This window comes from Perognathus longimembris, chromosome 2, assembly GCF_023159225.1.
Source record: "Perognathus longimembris pacificus isolate PPM17 chromosome 2, ASM2315922v1, whole genome shotgun sequence".
NCBI lineage: Eukaryota > Metazoa > Chordata > Mammalia > Rodentia > Heteromyidae > Perognathus > Perognathus longimembris.
This window is the reverse complement of record NC_063162.1, coordinates 49608197-49623234: the sequence shown is the minus strand read 5'-3', so window position 1 is coordinate 49623234 and position 15038 is coordinate 49608197. Positions and strand designations below refer to the sequence as shown.

Below are 15038 nucleotides of genomic sequence, written 5' to 3'. Positions count from 1 at the left end.
GCTTTCTGATAAAGACTCCCTATTCGACCTCTCCAGGTGTGGCTTCCCTGTATCTTGCTGGTCGTATTTCCATATAACACAGGTTCTCAGGGAGTTTGGAGACGGGAACTGGCTTGAGAGAAACAGGTTTTAGTCCTTTTGGGAGGCCCCTGGCTCGTGCTGAGTCACTTACTCCTGGCTCATCTGCTCCTGCCAATCTCTGAGAAGGGGAAATGACACTGGAGAAGCAGAGAGGAGTGACCACAGAGGCAGAGGGGTGAGCAGACTGGCCCATGGCTGAAGCCTCGCTCCCAGAACTGGGGGGAGACTTGGAAGCCACTCCTTGTCCCAGTGTCCTGCAGCTGGAGGAGCTCTTGAGAGCGGGGAAGGCCTCTTGCAGCCGAGTAAATGAAGTTTGGCCCAATCTTTTCATAGGAGATGCGTGAGTAGCCGCTGGCACAGGGGTGTGGGGTGAGGCGAGAGGGACGTGGTCTTTAAACTCTTTTCTGAGTATGGGACTATGTGAGAACAAGGGGTCATTTTTCTATTTAGAGAGTCCCATGGCCAGATTTTCTCCAGGACTCTAACATCCAAGATTCAGTGACCAGGTTCAGCCACCTGGGCAACAGAATTTTGCAGACCTTCCCAAAGGTCCCTGGAATCTTCTAGCTTATCCAGGAAAATGGGCTAGTCTGTTGGGTAGAGATTAGGGAACAGCATTTAAGGTATGAGATGAGGACAGACCAAGATCCATCCCCCTTTCTGGACCTAGCCTCCCTTTTCCTGATACAGATTGGGTGGAGAAGCATGACTGCAGGTGAATCAAAGAAGGTGTTGCCTCTAAATATTTGCAGATTAGAGTCAGGTATGAGGTGGTGACCAGTAAAGGCTGGATGTGGGATATGTGTGAGATGACATAGGGAAATAAGGGAGGAGCAGCCAGGTCCCAGGGCTGAAACAACCCCTTTTCCCTGAGCTGAGGATAGATCATCTTGAGGAAGCAGAAAGTCTAGAGATAATCTCCTCCCACTAGAAAGCTCTAGGGGTGGAGCTATGGCCTACAAACCCCAATTGGGGATTGCTAGATTCTAGCTCCATTTGGACCCTTCTAGTTTCATCCAAAGCAAGGAGGAAGTAAAGTTTCCTTCCTGGACCCCACTGATCAGCTGGCATCCAGCCCGCTTCCTGTCCTCCCCAGGGCCACTGCAAACAACCGCTTTGAGCTGTGGAAGTTGGGTATCACCCATGTGCTGAATGCTGCCCACGGGGGCCTCTACTGTCAGGGGGGCCCTGACTTCTATGGCAGCAGTGTGAGCTACCTGGGGGTGCCAGCTCATGACCTCCCTGACTTCGACATCAGCACCTACTTCTCCTCTGCAGCTGACTTCATCCACCGTGCCCTCAGCACACCTGGGGGTAAGACTTGGGGCCAGAACCGGAAGCCCATCCTGCTCATTAGTGTGGAAGATGCCTTGCTTCCAATCATTCAGGTTCTCCCATCCATGGTCCTTAAAACCATTCACTAAGTGCCCCAGCTTTGTTCCAGTTCGGGGGCTAGAACTCAGGGCCTCATACACTTGGCTTTTTCACTCCAGGCTGATATTCTACCACTTTAAGCACAGATGTACTTTCTGTTTTGTTGCTGATTAATTGGATTTGTCTTGTCCAAGCTGCTTTGAACCACAATACTTGAATCTCAGCCTCCTGAGTATTATACGCATGTGCCAACATCCCTAGACCCATTCTCCAGCTTCTTTCTTAATCACATTGCTTTCCAGTTGGCGAAACAGGCCTAAATAACAAGGCCATGAGTTGAGCACAGCCTTCAGCCTGGAAGCTAAATCTCCTTTCCAGATGTTTGCTCCACAGTACTTCTAAATGGAAAGTGGTGGAGGGGGTTGGGGAGGAGAGTCAAATACCCTAGGTACCAGCAAGGAGCCAGGAACCCCTAGCTGGTGTTCATCCTGGGTGACAGCTGCGGCCTTCGCTGAAAGTTACCTTTGATAAGCAGTATCCTTCTATGGACCTCAATTCCTTCCTCCATGTGATGGAAATGACGGAACTATAACTCACATTGCTTCACATCCAAAACACTTTGGCATCCTTTTGTCCTCATCCTCTCAACCAGAAGCTATTTACTGCCTTTTTTTTCCCTGCTGGTTGTGGGGCTTGAATTTAGGGCTGGGGCACTGTCCCTGAGCATTTTTGCTCAAGCCTAGTGTTCTACCACTTTGAGCCACAGTGCCACTTCCTGTTTTCTGGTGGTTAATTGGGGATTAGAGTCTCATGGGGACTTCTCTGCCCAGGCTGACTTTGAACTGCAATCCTCAGATCTCAGCCTCCTGATTAGCTAGAATTATTTACAGGTGTGAGCCATCAATGCTCGGCTTACTGAGTATCTTCTATGTGCCAGGCACTAAACTAAATTATGGGAATCCAGACCAAAACAAGGTAGGGTCCCTAACCCTTGTGGAACTTGCCAGTCATGTTGTAAAATGGTGGTACTGGTATGATGTGAAGAGCTATAGGAACACAGCCCAGGGGATCAGAGAGGTGAGGATATGAGGGACTTCCCCCTTAGCCATTCCACTGAGGCCATATGCAAAAATGAATTGCTGCTCTGTGATTCAAGTGATATGTGAACTGTGAGGAAAGCCAATGGGAGGAAGCCATGTCTCAGGCTGATGGATTTTATCCATTTGATGGATTAGTGGTAGAAGTTTTTAGTCAGACCAGGGGAAACATTTACCCGAGAGTAGGAATAGCATGTGCTAAGACTAGAGGTCAAGGACCATGACAACCTCAAGGAACAAAGGTACGTCTGTGTTGCTCAAGCTGAAGGTTAGGGGTTGGTCTGAGGTGAGGCTCAGTCACATGCAGTGTCCTATATGCATCCCAAGGCTAGGCAAAACAGATGACAGTCTACTCATTTGAGAAACTTGGAAACTGAGGCCCATAAAAGCTAAGTGACTTGCCCCAGGGTCTCAGAGTTTACTGAAGGCAGAGTCAACAATGAAACTTAGGTCTCTACCCTGGCTGCTGAGCAGGTCTTTCATGGTGATATCTTCCCCAGCCAAGGTCCTGGTGCACTGTGTGGTGGGTGTGAGCCGCTCTGCCACCCTGGTCCTGGCCTACCTCATGCTGCATCAGCAGCTGTCCCTGCACCAGGCAGTGGTCACTGTGAGGGAGCACCGGTGGATCTTCCCCAACCGTGGCTTTCTCCGGCAGCTCTGCCAGCTAGACCAGCAACTGCGGGCCACAGGCCAGAACTAAGGGGCCAGGTAAGGAGGGACCAGGGGAGGTGAAGCTGTGTGCTGCTGGCAGTGAGAAGTTGGGTAAGGACCTGAGCAAGGGATATGGGGTGGGTTTGTCTGGCAGGGTTGAGTATGGCTGGAAGTGAGAGTAGAACGAGGTCCTGGGCCACTCTTTAAGCTCCTGAACTTCTTTAGTCTACCTGAGGTCTCACTTGGGCCTGGCAGGACCCCCTGCCTGGTGTCTCTTGGGCCATCCAGAGAGAAGAGGAAAGTGAACAAGCGTGGGAGTGGGCCTTTCAACCTGCTTTGGGGCCACCATCACTTCCCATCAAGGGAAAAGCACAGCCAGGCTGGGCCATCTTCCCTCTCCACATGAAGCTCTGTGGTGTGAATGACCAAGAGGGAACCTGTTCCCACTGGGAATGGTAAGTTCCCAGCCTGCTCTGTTCCTACAGGACAAAATTAAGAAACTTGGCATCTCTGATCATGTCTAATCACTCCCATTTCCTCAGCCTGGGGCCATACACCTTGACCTCTAACCTCATCATCTTGTTCATCAGACAACTGGCAATTTGTTGATTGTAGCATTGCACAACCTGTGGAAGTGCCATTCAGCAAATTGTGTCATTGGAGCTCCCAAGAGTGGTTCAGTGCGTAGCCTGCGGAGCTGTACCCCACAGGGCTAAAGATGAGGGGGCTGTGGAGGGAGGTTCTTTCTTTCCATAAACCACGGACACAAAACTTACCTTATCTCTCCTTGCACCCACACCCCCTTGACCTTACATACAGGATTCAAGGCAGGAGCTAGTTTAGGCGACAGATGTCCTAATACATCTCAGCTAGCCTGGGCCTTAGTTTACCTGCTTGTAACACAAATTTTATCACTTTCACAGAGACAGCCCTTACTTCTGGCCACAGGGCTCTGCCACTTTGCTGCCCTAGCCCTGGCCCTGATGATACTGCTGAAGTCTCTGGCCCCAGTGGATGCCCAGAAGACAGTAACAGCCTGGCATGGGACCCATTCTGGAGCCCATCACTCCATCTGCTTCCTGTGTCCTTCCACTCCTCCCAGACACTGTCTGCCATCCTCACAGGTGGGGGTCAGCTGCCCTCTCAGCCAAGCCCTGAGAATCCTTGGCTAGGGGATCCCCTTGTTCCCTGGGAGGAGCCTTCTAAGTGTTTCTGACAACCACTGGCCACAATCACCTCACCCACTTTCCTATGTCTTAATCCAAGGTCTTTAAGCCATCATAATCAGCCTTGGGAGAGCCCTTAAAGACCAGCTCACAGGCCTCATGACAGAGTGGGCCCTTGGCCGGAGTTGTCAGGGATCATTCCGGGACCTGGCATCCTTGAGTGGAGAGAGCATGACACAAAGAACTGATTCTTGGACCGATCTTCTGACTGCAGAATGGGATTGTTCTAAAGTTTGGCTCTGTACCGCTTATACTTGTGCCTGGCTGCAGTGCCTTCCCATTAAGTCTGACAGATATTAATTGCTGGCCAATCCTGTCTTCTTCATTCCCCAACTAAAGGCCCCTGAGACTGGGCACTGATGTTGGCCATGCCAGCAGTTCGTGCATGCTCTGGACCATGCTCTTCTTAGTCCTCTACCATAGATCTTTCCAGCTCTTACTTTCAGCCCTTGCTCTGCACAGCCCTTGAAGGCCAAGGGAGATTTTCTTTTCAATTCCTTCCTTCCTTCCTTCCTTCCTTCCTTCCTTCCTTCCTTCCTTCCTTCCTTCCTTCCTTCCTTCCTTCCTTTCTTTCTCTTTCTTTTCTTTCCTTTCTTTCTCTCTTTCTCTCTCCCTCTCTGTCTCTATTTCCTTCTTTTTTTTCTCCTCTCCCTTTCTTCCCTTTCCCCTTCCTCTTCCCATTCCCCTTTTCCTCTCCTTTCCTGTGCCATTATTGGGGCTTGAATTCAAGGCCTGAGCACAGTCCCTGAGCATTTTCACTTCCTGCCCAGCTGCCCACATCTACAGACACACATACCCCCTGGCAGACCTCTCTGAGCTGATGCCCAGCAAGACTAGGGCTGAGGTCTGGACCTAGGGAAGGTGCCTGGCTGGGCTTGGCCCTGACCATGATATGGGACCAGTGGACAAGTTGGGAGTGGCAAGGGAAGGCTGCAAAGGGGGAGGAAGCAAACAGCATGCTTTATAATTAAACTCAAATCAAAAAATAGAAACAGCATCAGAAGTGCAGACGCAGGCGGCTGGACACTGGCAGCCTAGAATGCCCATCAGAAAAGACCACAGCCTGGGCCAGATACCATCGCAGGTGGGTGAGTGCTCCCAATTCGGGGGGGGGGGGGCTGAGCATGTTGGGTAATGGGAGTGTGCCTTTAGGTGCTGGGAAAGCAAGAAGAATGGATTGAGACAAATAAGTCAGAGGCAGAGGGACACATGAAGCATGAGAAAGATCTTGCCGTCAGTCTTGACTCAGATACCGATTGGCTGTGTGACCTTGAGCATATTGCTTAATCTCTGAGTCTCAATTTTCTCATCTATAAAATGGGGATGATATTACATGCCTCATAGAGGACTGTGAAAATTCAGAGAGAAGGCATGAGCACTGAGCTTTGTCTGGCATACAGTATGTATTTCCTCAATAGGTAATGAATATAATAATTGAATTCTTATTTTTTCATTTCTCAGTTGTGGGGATTGAACTCTGGGCCTGGGCACTGTCCCTGAGCTCTTCAGCTCAAGGCTAGTGCTCTAGTACTTGAGCCACAGCACCACTTCTGGTTTTCTGGTGGTTAATTAGAGATAAGAGTCTCATGGACTTTCCTGCCCAGGCTGGCTTTGAACCATGTTCCTCAGATCTCAGCCTCCTGAGTAGCTAGGATTACAGGCATGAGCCATTGATGCCCAGAAAGAATTGAATTTTAAAAATGAAATTGGGGCTTGAACTCAGGGCCTCACCCTTGCTAGGCTGGCACCCTACCACTGGGGCCATGTGGCCAACCCTGCTTTTTTTTTTTTTTTTTTTTTTTGCCAGTCCTAGGGCTTGAACTCAGGGCCTGAGTACTGTCCCTGGCTTCTTTTTGCTCAAGGCTAGCACTCTGCCACTTGAGCCACAGCGCCACGTCTGGCCATTTTGTATATATGTGGTGCTGGGGAATCGAACCTAGGGCTTCGTGCATACAAAGCAGGCACTCTTGCCACTAGGCCATATCCCCAGCCCCTGCTTTTTGTAATTTTGGAGATAGTCTAGCAAACTTTTCTTCCTGGGCTGGCCTTGAATCATGATTCTTCAGAAGTCAACTTTCTGAGTAGTAAGGATTACAAGTATGAACCACGAGTAGTCAGCTTAGTGAGTCATTTCTGCTAGAGAAATACACACCAGGAGATACAGACCAAATCTCCTCACCCCATAAGCAAGTGCCCCTTTACCTAGAACATGGCTAAGGATTTGAAAGGGTGAAAGGAATTCTGATGTCGATAATAATAAAGTGCACCATTTCTTAGGCATCGAGCTCAAGGGAAATCATGTAGGAGGCACTTTCAACTTATAATTTTGAAAGAGAGTAGCTCGGAAAAGGGACACATTGATACAGGCAGCAGTCCTGAGGATTTTGCGCACATCGTTTCCCCTCCAAGTCTATACCACAGTACCCACCTGACAGCTGCCCGCCTATCACTGTTCTGGAGATTTCTCCAAGTCCTCACTACTTCCCCTGAGGTCTCTACCCTGGCCTGTGTCCCCCTGCGAAGAGGGCTGGCAGCAGGGAAGGTATCTCTGGGAGTTGCTGAGGTCGATGGCCTGGCCCTGGAGGCCTGGGCTTGGCCTGGGCATGAGATGGCAGGCACACGTAGTGGGGTTCTAGGAAGTCATGTTCAGGGGTGGAAAGTTGGGGATGAGGAAGATGGGCAAAGGAAGAGAAAGCTAGAGAGGAAACCCAGATAGAGACAGAAGGCAAGGGTATGTCCTTCTAAGCCACAGCAATACAGGGTCAGGAAAGTGACTGAAGAGCAGAGGTGGAGCAGGGAGCAGACCAGCACCAGAATGAGCTGGAGCAGAGCACTCAGGGCCCTATCACTGCTGGACATTGGGTCATGTTTCACCCTACTGAGGCTGAGGATGTGCAGACATGTAGACAGGGCTCTCCCCAGGCCAGGGCTAGAGGTGATGGAAACTAGAGGAGCCGTAGTTGAGAATTCCATTCCCTGAGGTGGCTTGGCCGGCTTCTGATCGACAAGGTGGACTGGGACCCCAACGGGCCAGAGCAGTTGGCTGGGGTGAGCATCAGAAGTGAGACCTGAGGGGGACCTGACCAGCAATAATCCTAGGTCCAAAAAAAAAGCTCCATTCTCTAGATCGGTGCTAGTTCTTCTAGGAGGCTGAGACAGCTCCTCATCCCTGACCCCTTGGGAAGAGCAGGACTGGGTACTCAGCCACAGACTCAGGCTGCCTGCTCCCGGGAATAGCTGGGCTGTATAGCATCTACTTGGACACCAGGGGGCGGCGTTACTCCACACCAGACTCAACAAGCCTGAGCCCATAGCCTGTCTGGCTGAAGCTAAAGCAGCCCCATCTAGTGGCTCCAGGTAAGACTGCAGGACTCCTCTAGAGTCTGTCTGCCAGGTTACCTTGCACCCTGCCCCTTCCTCTCACAACATAACTCCACTGCCTTCTGCCTGTCTTTGCTTCAAACAGATACTTCTTTCTCTTGCTGGGAATGAAGCCTAGAGAATCTTGAAGTTCAGGCAAAGCCACGATCTTTAGCACAAGAAAGGGAAACTGGCTTAGCCAGGAACCGACCTACTCCTGGCCACAGGATCAGTTATGCCAGAATCTCAAGGGACACAACAGTATCTCCTTCCTCTAAAGTTCCCCCATCTTCAAAAGCCTTCTACCACAGAGAGGACAGGAGGCAAGGGCCAAGGGTTTGAAAGGCCTTTTGCTTCAGTCCACCGTAGCCTAGGTCTGCTCTTAGCATCACCTCCATGGGCACCTCAACCCCTATGAAGTCCCCAACCTCTATGGACTCCCCACCCCTGCATGTTCCCCACCCCCTCAGGGCTCCATAGTCACCACCTGGAATTCTAGGCGCTTCACAGCATCTGTGTTCTAGGCAGAATCTGACTTAATCTTATTCCGTTCACCTGCTCGCCTGTCCCTGTACCTAGTCCCCCATTCCCAGCCCCTAGACCATGCCCTAGTTAGGTGGCAGGCCATTCAGCCTGCCCTGAGAGGTCACAGTGGGGGATGAAGGGAAAATCTGGGTCTTCACTTCCACCCTGCCCACCGGCTCCCCGATGCTGGGTGAGCCTGGCCAAGCCGGTGGCCTCTTGGGTACCCGTTTCTCTTCCTGGTTCTGGCACTGCCTACCAGAGAGAAAAAATGTTCTTTCCAGTTTGTAGTTTCCCTAGTTACTGGTTGAGGGAACCAGGGACAGTTGGCCAAGACAAGCCCTCCTTCCAATCTCGGCACCAGACTCAGGTTCTGGTGCCGCTGCCAGCCCAGCCTTGCAAGGTCTCGGATACCCTGAGTCAGCTGACTCCAGACACAACCCACCCCACCCGGGTGAGGCCTGCGGAGCCACATGGGCCTGAGTCATGGGGGTAAGGACAAGCCCAGGACCTGGAGGCAGATGTGTAGCTCAGCTATGCCAGGGGCCCCTGAGAAGACACACTGGTTAGAATTGCTCTCTGGATTCCCCAAACCTAGCAAGTGAAATTCTGGGGGAGGAAGCCAGGAGAGCTTAGGAAACTGGATTGAAACCCAGCCCTAATGCTCATCAGTCAGTGGTGGTGTGTTGTCACTTAAATACTGGAACTTCAGTGTCCAGCGATGTAGAACAAGGATACCATAGGGAAGCCTTAGAGAAGGGACATCAGCTCATTCCATATAGGAAAGTTAACAAAGTTCACAGCCTCTGGCCTACATCCTGGAGTGGGGCTATGATTTCATGCACCTGAAAAAGGGAAGTGCTGGGGACCTTGGTACTAGTCCTGGAGACAGTATTGAGGGGAGGGGCTTGGATGAGTTGCCCAGATTAGGGGTGGGGGGCTTTGACAGCCTTAGTTATCTGGGGCTTCCATCTCTACAAAGTCCCAACCAATCAGCCATTTAAGGGGTGAGATCTACACAGACTAATGCCACAACCAAGGAGCTCCAAAGTCCCAAAGCCAAAGTTTTCAACATCTGTGGCCTTGGTAAGGTCTGGAGGGACATCTTCCCAGTGTCATGGCAGTAACAGGGGAGTTCTGTTTTCCTTGTTGCTGAGGAGAAGGTTCTAGGTCCCAACCCAGCTGAGCTGGTTAATAACCTCATCTGAAGTCCCTCCCATACCTTCCCAGTGGCCCCTGGGAACAGTATCCTGGGCCTCCCTGTCTCCAGGACCACCCTCGGAGTGCCTGCCTCCAAGCCACTATAGTGTGTCCTCTCTCTTCCAGGATGGAGTCACTGCAGAAGCCGAAGATCCAGGGGGCGAGCCGGGGCACCCTCTACCAGCCGCCCACGCTGGCCTCCCTGCAGCGCTTACTGTGGGTCCGCCGACCCTCCACACTCAATCACATCAATGAGGTCTGGCCTAACCTCTTCTTGGGAGATGCGTGAGTAACATCTTGGGGGTGAGAGAAAGGCATGAGGTCTCCATGAGAATGGCTCTACCAGAGCCCTTGAAAGACAGAAATGACACCTTCTGCATCCCATCATCTGTTCTTTCCACATTCTTCTTTCCTCTTAGGTTATTAGCACTTCTAACTGTGGAACTAGAGCACAAATGAGGGTAGCCATGGTGGCTAACAACTACAATCTTTGCTATTTAAGTGGAGAAGGTAGAATCACAGTTCTGACAGGGATATATAAGACCTTATCTGAGAAAGGATTGTAACCACATGTTTGGTGGCTTGGGATTTTTTTTTTTTACAGGTACTGGATAAGCATAAAGGTCTTTCTTTGTTTACTTCCATCTACCACATCTCATTGGTTGCAGAGTAGTTCCAAATTTAGATATACATTGTTCCCCTTTATCTGAGGTACGTATGTCAAAAGATCTTCATTGGATACCTGACATTGAAGATAGTACCAAGTTCTACATATATGTTTTTATGTATTCATACATACCTATTAAAAATTTAATTAGCTGGACACTACTGGCTCACACCTGTAATCCTAACTACTCAAGAGGCTGAGATCTGAGGATCATAGATTGAAGCCAGCCCAGGCCAGAAAATCAATGAGGCTTTTTTTTTCTTTTTGGTGCCTGTCCTTGGCTTGAACTCTGGGCCTGGGTGCTGTCTCTGAGCTCTTTTTGCTTAAGGCTAGAGCTCTACCACTTGATAGGTAGCTTCACTTCCTGATTTTTATTTTATTTTTTTGTGATTAGTTGGAGATAAGAGTCTCTTGGACTTTCCTGCCTGGGCTGGGTTTGAACTGCTAGGATTATACACAATGGCTACCAACACCTGACTTGTATGACTCTTATCTCCAATTAAACACTAAAAAAGCTGTAAGCGGAGCTGTGGTTCAAGTGGCAGAGCACTAACCTTGAGCACAAAAGCTCAGAGACAGTGCCCAGGCCCTTAGTCAAAGCCCAAGGACCAGCGTCAAAAGAAAAAAACTTTAACTAAATTAGATAGAGTAAGAGAGGAACTTAATAAGTCGTAACAAAATAGAATGATTATTCTATTCAGTAAGGGTCACTTAAACACTGCATTACCATGGCAGTTAATTTGATAGATAATGGCTTCTAAGTGACTAAAAAATGGAGTAGAATACACATGGTGAACACTATGCATAAAAAACAGGAAGATTCATATCCGGGGCACAGCTCAGCAGGGGAGTGAAAAATTTAATACATCACTCACATGGTGAACAATTTTAATTTGTGACTTACTTATTCCTAGAATTTCCCATTTAATATTTTTGGACTATGATTGACTGGGTAAATGAAACTGTGAGAAACAAAACCTTGGCAAAAGGTTAATATCTTGTCCTAGGATACTAACAGGTTTATATTTTGTGATTTTTTTTTTTTTTTTTTTGGCCAGTCCTGGGCCTTGGACTCAGGGCCTGAGCACTGTCCCCTTCTTTTTGCTCAAGGCTAGCACTCTTCCACTTGAGCCACAGCACCACTTCTGGCCAGTTTCTATATATGTGGTGCTGGGGAATCGAATCCAGAGCTTCATGTATACTCTTGCCACTAGGCCATATTCCCAGCTCCATATTTTGTGATTTTTAACTGCCTTAAATATCACTTGATTTGTTTTTTTTTGTTTGTTTTTTGGGGTTGTTTGTTTGTTTGTTTGTTTTTGCCAGTCCTGGGGCTTGGACTTAGGGCCTGAGCACTGTCCCTGGCTTCTTTTTTTTTTTTTTTTTTTCTCAAGGCTAGCATTCTGTCACTTGAGCCACAGTGCCTCTTCTGGCCTTTTCTATATATATGGTGCTGAGGAATTGAACCCAGGGCTTCATGTATACGAGGCAAGCACTCTTGCCACTAGGCCATATTCCCAGCTTGATTCGTTTTATGTATGTCTGTGGGCATATTTTATCATTTTTTTTAGGCAAGATTGGGGTTGTAATGGAATCTTCCCAAGGGAGGGCACCACAATGTAATGGGGTCCAAGGTGGGGGGATCCCCCATCCCTCCAAGAGTCCACCACTCAGAGACAGTCTCAAGTAAAAAAGATGGATTTATTGGGGAAGTGAAAAGTATACTGACCGGCCGGGGCCACAGCTCAGACTCAGGAGCTGGGACCGAGCGCCCCAGGCCACACTTGAGGGTCGGGTTATAAAGGCAAATACCACATTGTCAAGCTTGCCACACACAGGTGACCAATAAGGTTACAACACTTACAGAGCATGCCAGGTCACACGGGAGTGGCCAATCTATCTCATAGCAACTGTTTGAACCAACCTATCATTTTAGTCAGAATTGGCACATGGATTTGGCGGGGCTCTCATGATGCAGGCAGATATGCCTATTCATGGGAGGACACAGGTTTAACCTTGACTGTTCCACAACTCAGGTGGTCAAGCAGTTTACATAATCTTATCACAGCGAAGGGGAACTTCCCTGGATAGGGCGGGGGAGATCTTAGTGAAGATGGAGTAGGCTTCTGCTCTCTTTAATCGGAGATGGAGTCAGTCTGATACCCCTCAACGGCCAATGATGGTGCTGGCCAGATCTGACCTCCATATTACAGGGTCTAAACTCAGGGCCTTGCATTTGGCTAGGCAGGTACTCTACCACTTGAGCCACACCCCCAGCCCTTATTACATTAGTCATTTCTCAATAATTGCATCCAGCTTTTTATTGGTTGAGATAGGAGTCTCAAGAACATTTTAGGGGCTGGGAATGTGGCCTAGTGATAGAGTGCCTGCCTAGCATGCATGAAGCCTTGGGTTCGATTCCTCAGCACCACATATATAGAAAAAGGCAGAAAAGTGGTGGTATGGCTCAAGTGGTAGAGTGCTAGCCTTGAGCAAAAAGAAGCCAGGGACAGTGCTCGGACCCTGAGTTCAAAGCCCAGGACTGGCAATAAACAAAAACAAAAACAAAAACATTTTACCCCCCACTTGTCTCAAGCCACAGTCCTAATTTTGCCGCCCCAGGAGTTAGGATTACAGGAGATAGGATCACAGGTGTGAGCCACTGCTCCCAGCATCACAGGAAGGTTTCTTGCTTTTATTATGTTCCTTTTAGAATAGTTGGGGCACAGTACCTGTAGGGTTCTATGGCTTTTGGTGAGTGCAGACAAACTGTCCTCCAAAACAAATGCTTCTAGGGGAGCCCCTTTATCAGGAGAGTTTGCGGGTTCTAATCTCCACCCGTGAGAAGGAACAGTGAGGTGAAAAGCAAGGTCCAGGCCTGTCAGAGTTAGCCACTGAGATCCTGCTAATTCCTCTTGTGCCCCTCCTTTAGGTATGCTGCCCGGGACAAGAACCGGCTGGTCCAGCTGGGCATCACCCACATTGTGAATGTCGCTGCAGGCAAGTTTCAAGTGGATACAGGTGCCAAGTTCTACCGTGGGCTGCCCTTGGAGTACTATGGCATCGAGGCAGATGATAACCCCTTCTTCGACCTCAGCGTCTATTTTCTGCCTGCTGCTCAACACATCCGAACTGCCCTCAGCTCTCCCCGAGGTCAGCTGCTGGGAAGGCAGTGGGGTGGGTGGGGCCAGAGTATGCTAATGGGCTATGATGGGTGGGGTGTCCAGAACACCGACCCTGTCAGCATCCTACCCTAAGGGGAAAATAGCTTCTGCCATTTAGTGTCTGGGATACCCTGGAGACTAACAATGTCAGACATAACCAAGATCCACCAGGGTCATTGGGAAGAGGGCAGTGGCAGAAGGCACAAGACCTAGCAAAGGTTCTTAGCAGGCTGGCCCAAGATGCAGAGGGAAGGAAGAAAGGGGGCAGTATAGGGAGGTGAAGAAGGGAGGGAGGTAGACATGTCCAGTAATCTGATGCAAATCTAGGGGGCCCCAGGAATTCAGCAATCTCCCCTTCCAGCCAGTCCCCAATTGCAAAGGATGTCAGCTGAAGCAACCCAGACCAGGAGAAGGGAAATCTGCTTTTCATCTCAGTCCTGCTGCTTATTTATTGTGTTTGCACCAGTCTCCTCTCTGTCCATCTCAGCTGCTTACCTGAGTGAGGACAGTGTCAGGTTCCCAGGATGCTGGCTAAAAAAGATGGCTGTAAGCCAGGGGCTGATGGCTCACTCCTAACTACTCAGGAGGCTGAGATCCGAGGCTCACAGTTCAAAGCTAGCTTGGTCAGGAAAGTCTTATCTTCAATTAACTGCCCCCCACAAAAAATAAAAAATAAATAAAGCTGTAAGTGGAGCTGTGGCTCACTGGCTACATGTCTCTTCTTCCCCAAAGCCAAAAGGATTGTAGGTAAGGCAGGGGCAGGTGGTTGACGCTGGGGTTGGGTCTCCCCACAGGTCGTGTGCTGGTCCACTGTGCCATGGGGGTGAGCCGATCTGCCACAATTGTCCTTGCCTTCCTCATGATCTGCGAGAACATGACACTCGTGGAAGCCATCCAGACGGTGCAGGCCCACCGAGATATCTGCCCTAACTCAGGCTTTCTCCGTCAGCTCCAGGTTCTGGACAACCGGCTGGGGCGGGGGACAGGGCGGCTGTGACTCAGTGAGCAGCCGGGAGCCCTGACCCTCCATCCAACATAATGTGACTCCATCAGTTTGGTCCTGGGAATGGTGGCCTCTGCTGTTCCCAGAGGCCCTGAGATGTCAACAAGCAGGTTGGGGGTGGGGGGGGGGGAGGGAGGCTCAGCTGAGGCAGAGGCATGGAGAGCCAGCTGGTCATCTTTAGATGGTGAATCCCCGGACCCAATCCAGAGATTCTTTATGCAAAAGAGAATTCAGTCTGTCTCTATAATAAAAAGGTTCATCATAATAAACACAAGAGATCTTCCCGTGGTTTGTAAGACAAGCCTTAACACACCCCAGGGCCACAATTATCAGGTCGATTTGGCAGCCTACCTAAGGAAGGAGCCTAAGTCCATGCTAAGCCCTAATGGGGAGGAGGTCAGGTGGATATCAGTGATATCGGTTTTGAGTGCAAGAGAGAGGAGCTGGGGTTCAAGTACCAAGGATTAGATGATTTCTTCCTCATCTTGTCCTCTGACCCTCTCCAAAAATGTGGGTTTGTCTGAGAAAGACCAAAATTCCATGTGTCATATCCTCTCCATGCCAGCCCTGCCTAAAGCAACTGCAACAACCAAAACTTGCCATTGGAGGCAGCCAGTGGCTCACACCTGTAGCCCTAGCTAATTAGGAGGCTGAGATCTGAGGATTACAGTTTGAAGCCATTACCAAAAATTC

At 49.7% G+C, this 15038-nt stretch overlaps 1 protein-coding gene across 3 annotated transcripts; it reads left to right on the top strand.

Moving 5' to 3' along the window:
- The first annotated feature begins 256 nt into the window (after positions 1 to 256).
- On the top strand, positions 257 to 14605 carry Dusp13 (dual specificity phosphatase 13). Of its 3 annotated transcripts, XM_048339100.1 has the most exons (7): positions 257 to 421; positions 3053 to 3260; positions 4127 to 4327; positions 5419 to 5513; positions 9638 to 9796; positions 13111 to 13331; positions 14137 to 14605. In XM_048339100.1, exons 1-7 carry the CDS (start codon positions 273 to 275, stop codon positions 14337 to 14339), a joined length of 1236 nt encoding a protein of 411 aa, XP_048195057.1. In that variant the 5' UTR covers positions 257 to 272; the 3' UTR covers positions 14340 to 14605. The 3 variants fall into 3 exon arrangements, with proteins under 3 accessions (XP_048195057.1, XP_048195059.1, XP_048195058.1); XM_048339102.1 differs by lacking the exons at positions 5419 to 5513; positions 9638 to 9796; positions 13111 to 13331; positions 14137 to 14605 and adding an exon at positions 1178 to 1395 and having other exon boundaries at positions 4127 to 4186; XM_048339101.1 differs by lacking the exons at positions 257 to 421; positions 3053 to 3260; positions 4127 to 4327 and having other exon boundaries at positions 5470 to 5517.
- Positions 14606 to 15038: the final 433 nt, after the last annotated feature.

What these genes read in the sequence shown, in the direction of transcription:
- Dusp13 (XM_048339100.1), top strand. Translation starts at nt 273, where the DNA reads ATGGCTGAAGCCTCGCTCCCAGAACTGGGGGGAGACTTGGAAGCCACT. An exon ending in ACTGTCTGCCATCCTCACAG is followed by an intron (nt 4,328 to 5,418) that starts GTGGGGGTCAGC and finishes ATCAAAAAATAG; the next exon opens with AAACAGCATCAGAAGTGCAG. An exon ending in AACCTCTTCTTGGGAGATGC is followed by an intron (nt 9,797 to 13,110) that starts GTGAGTAACATC and finishes CCCCTCCTTTAG; the next exon opens with GTATGCTGCCCGGGACAAGA.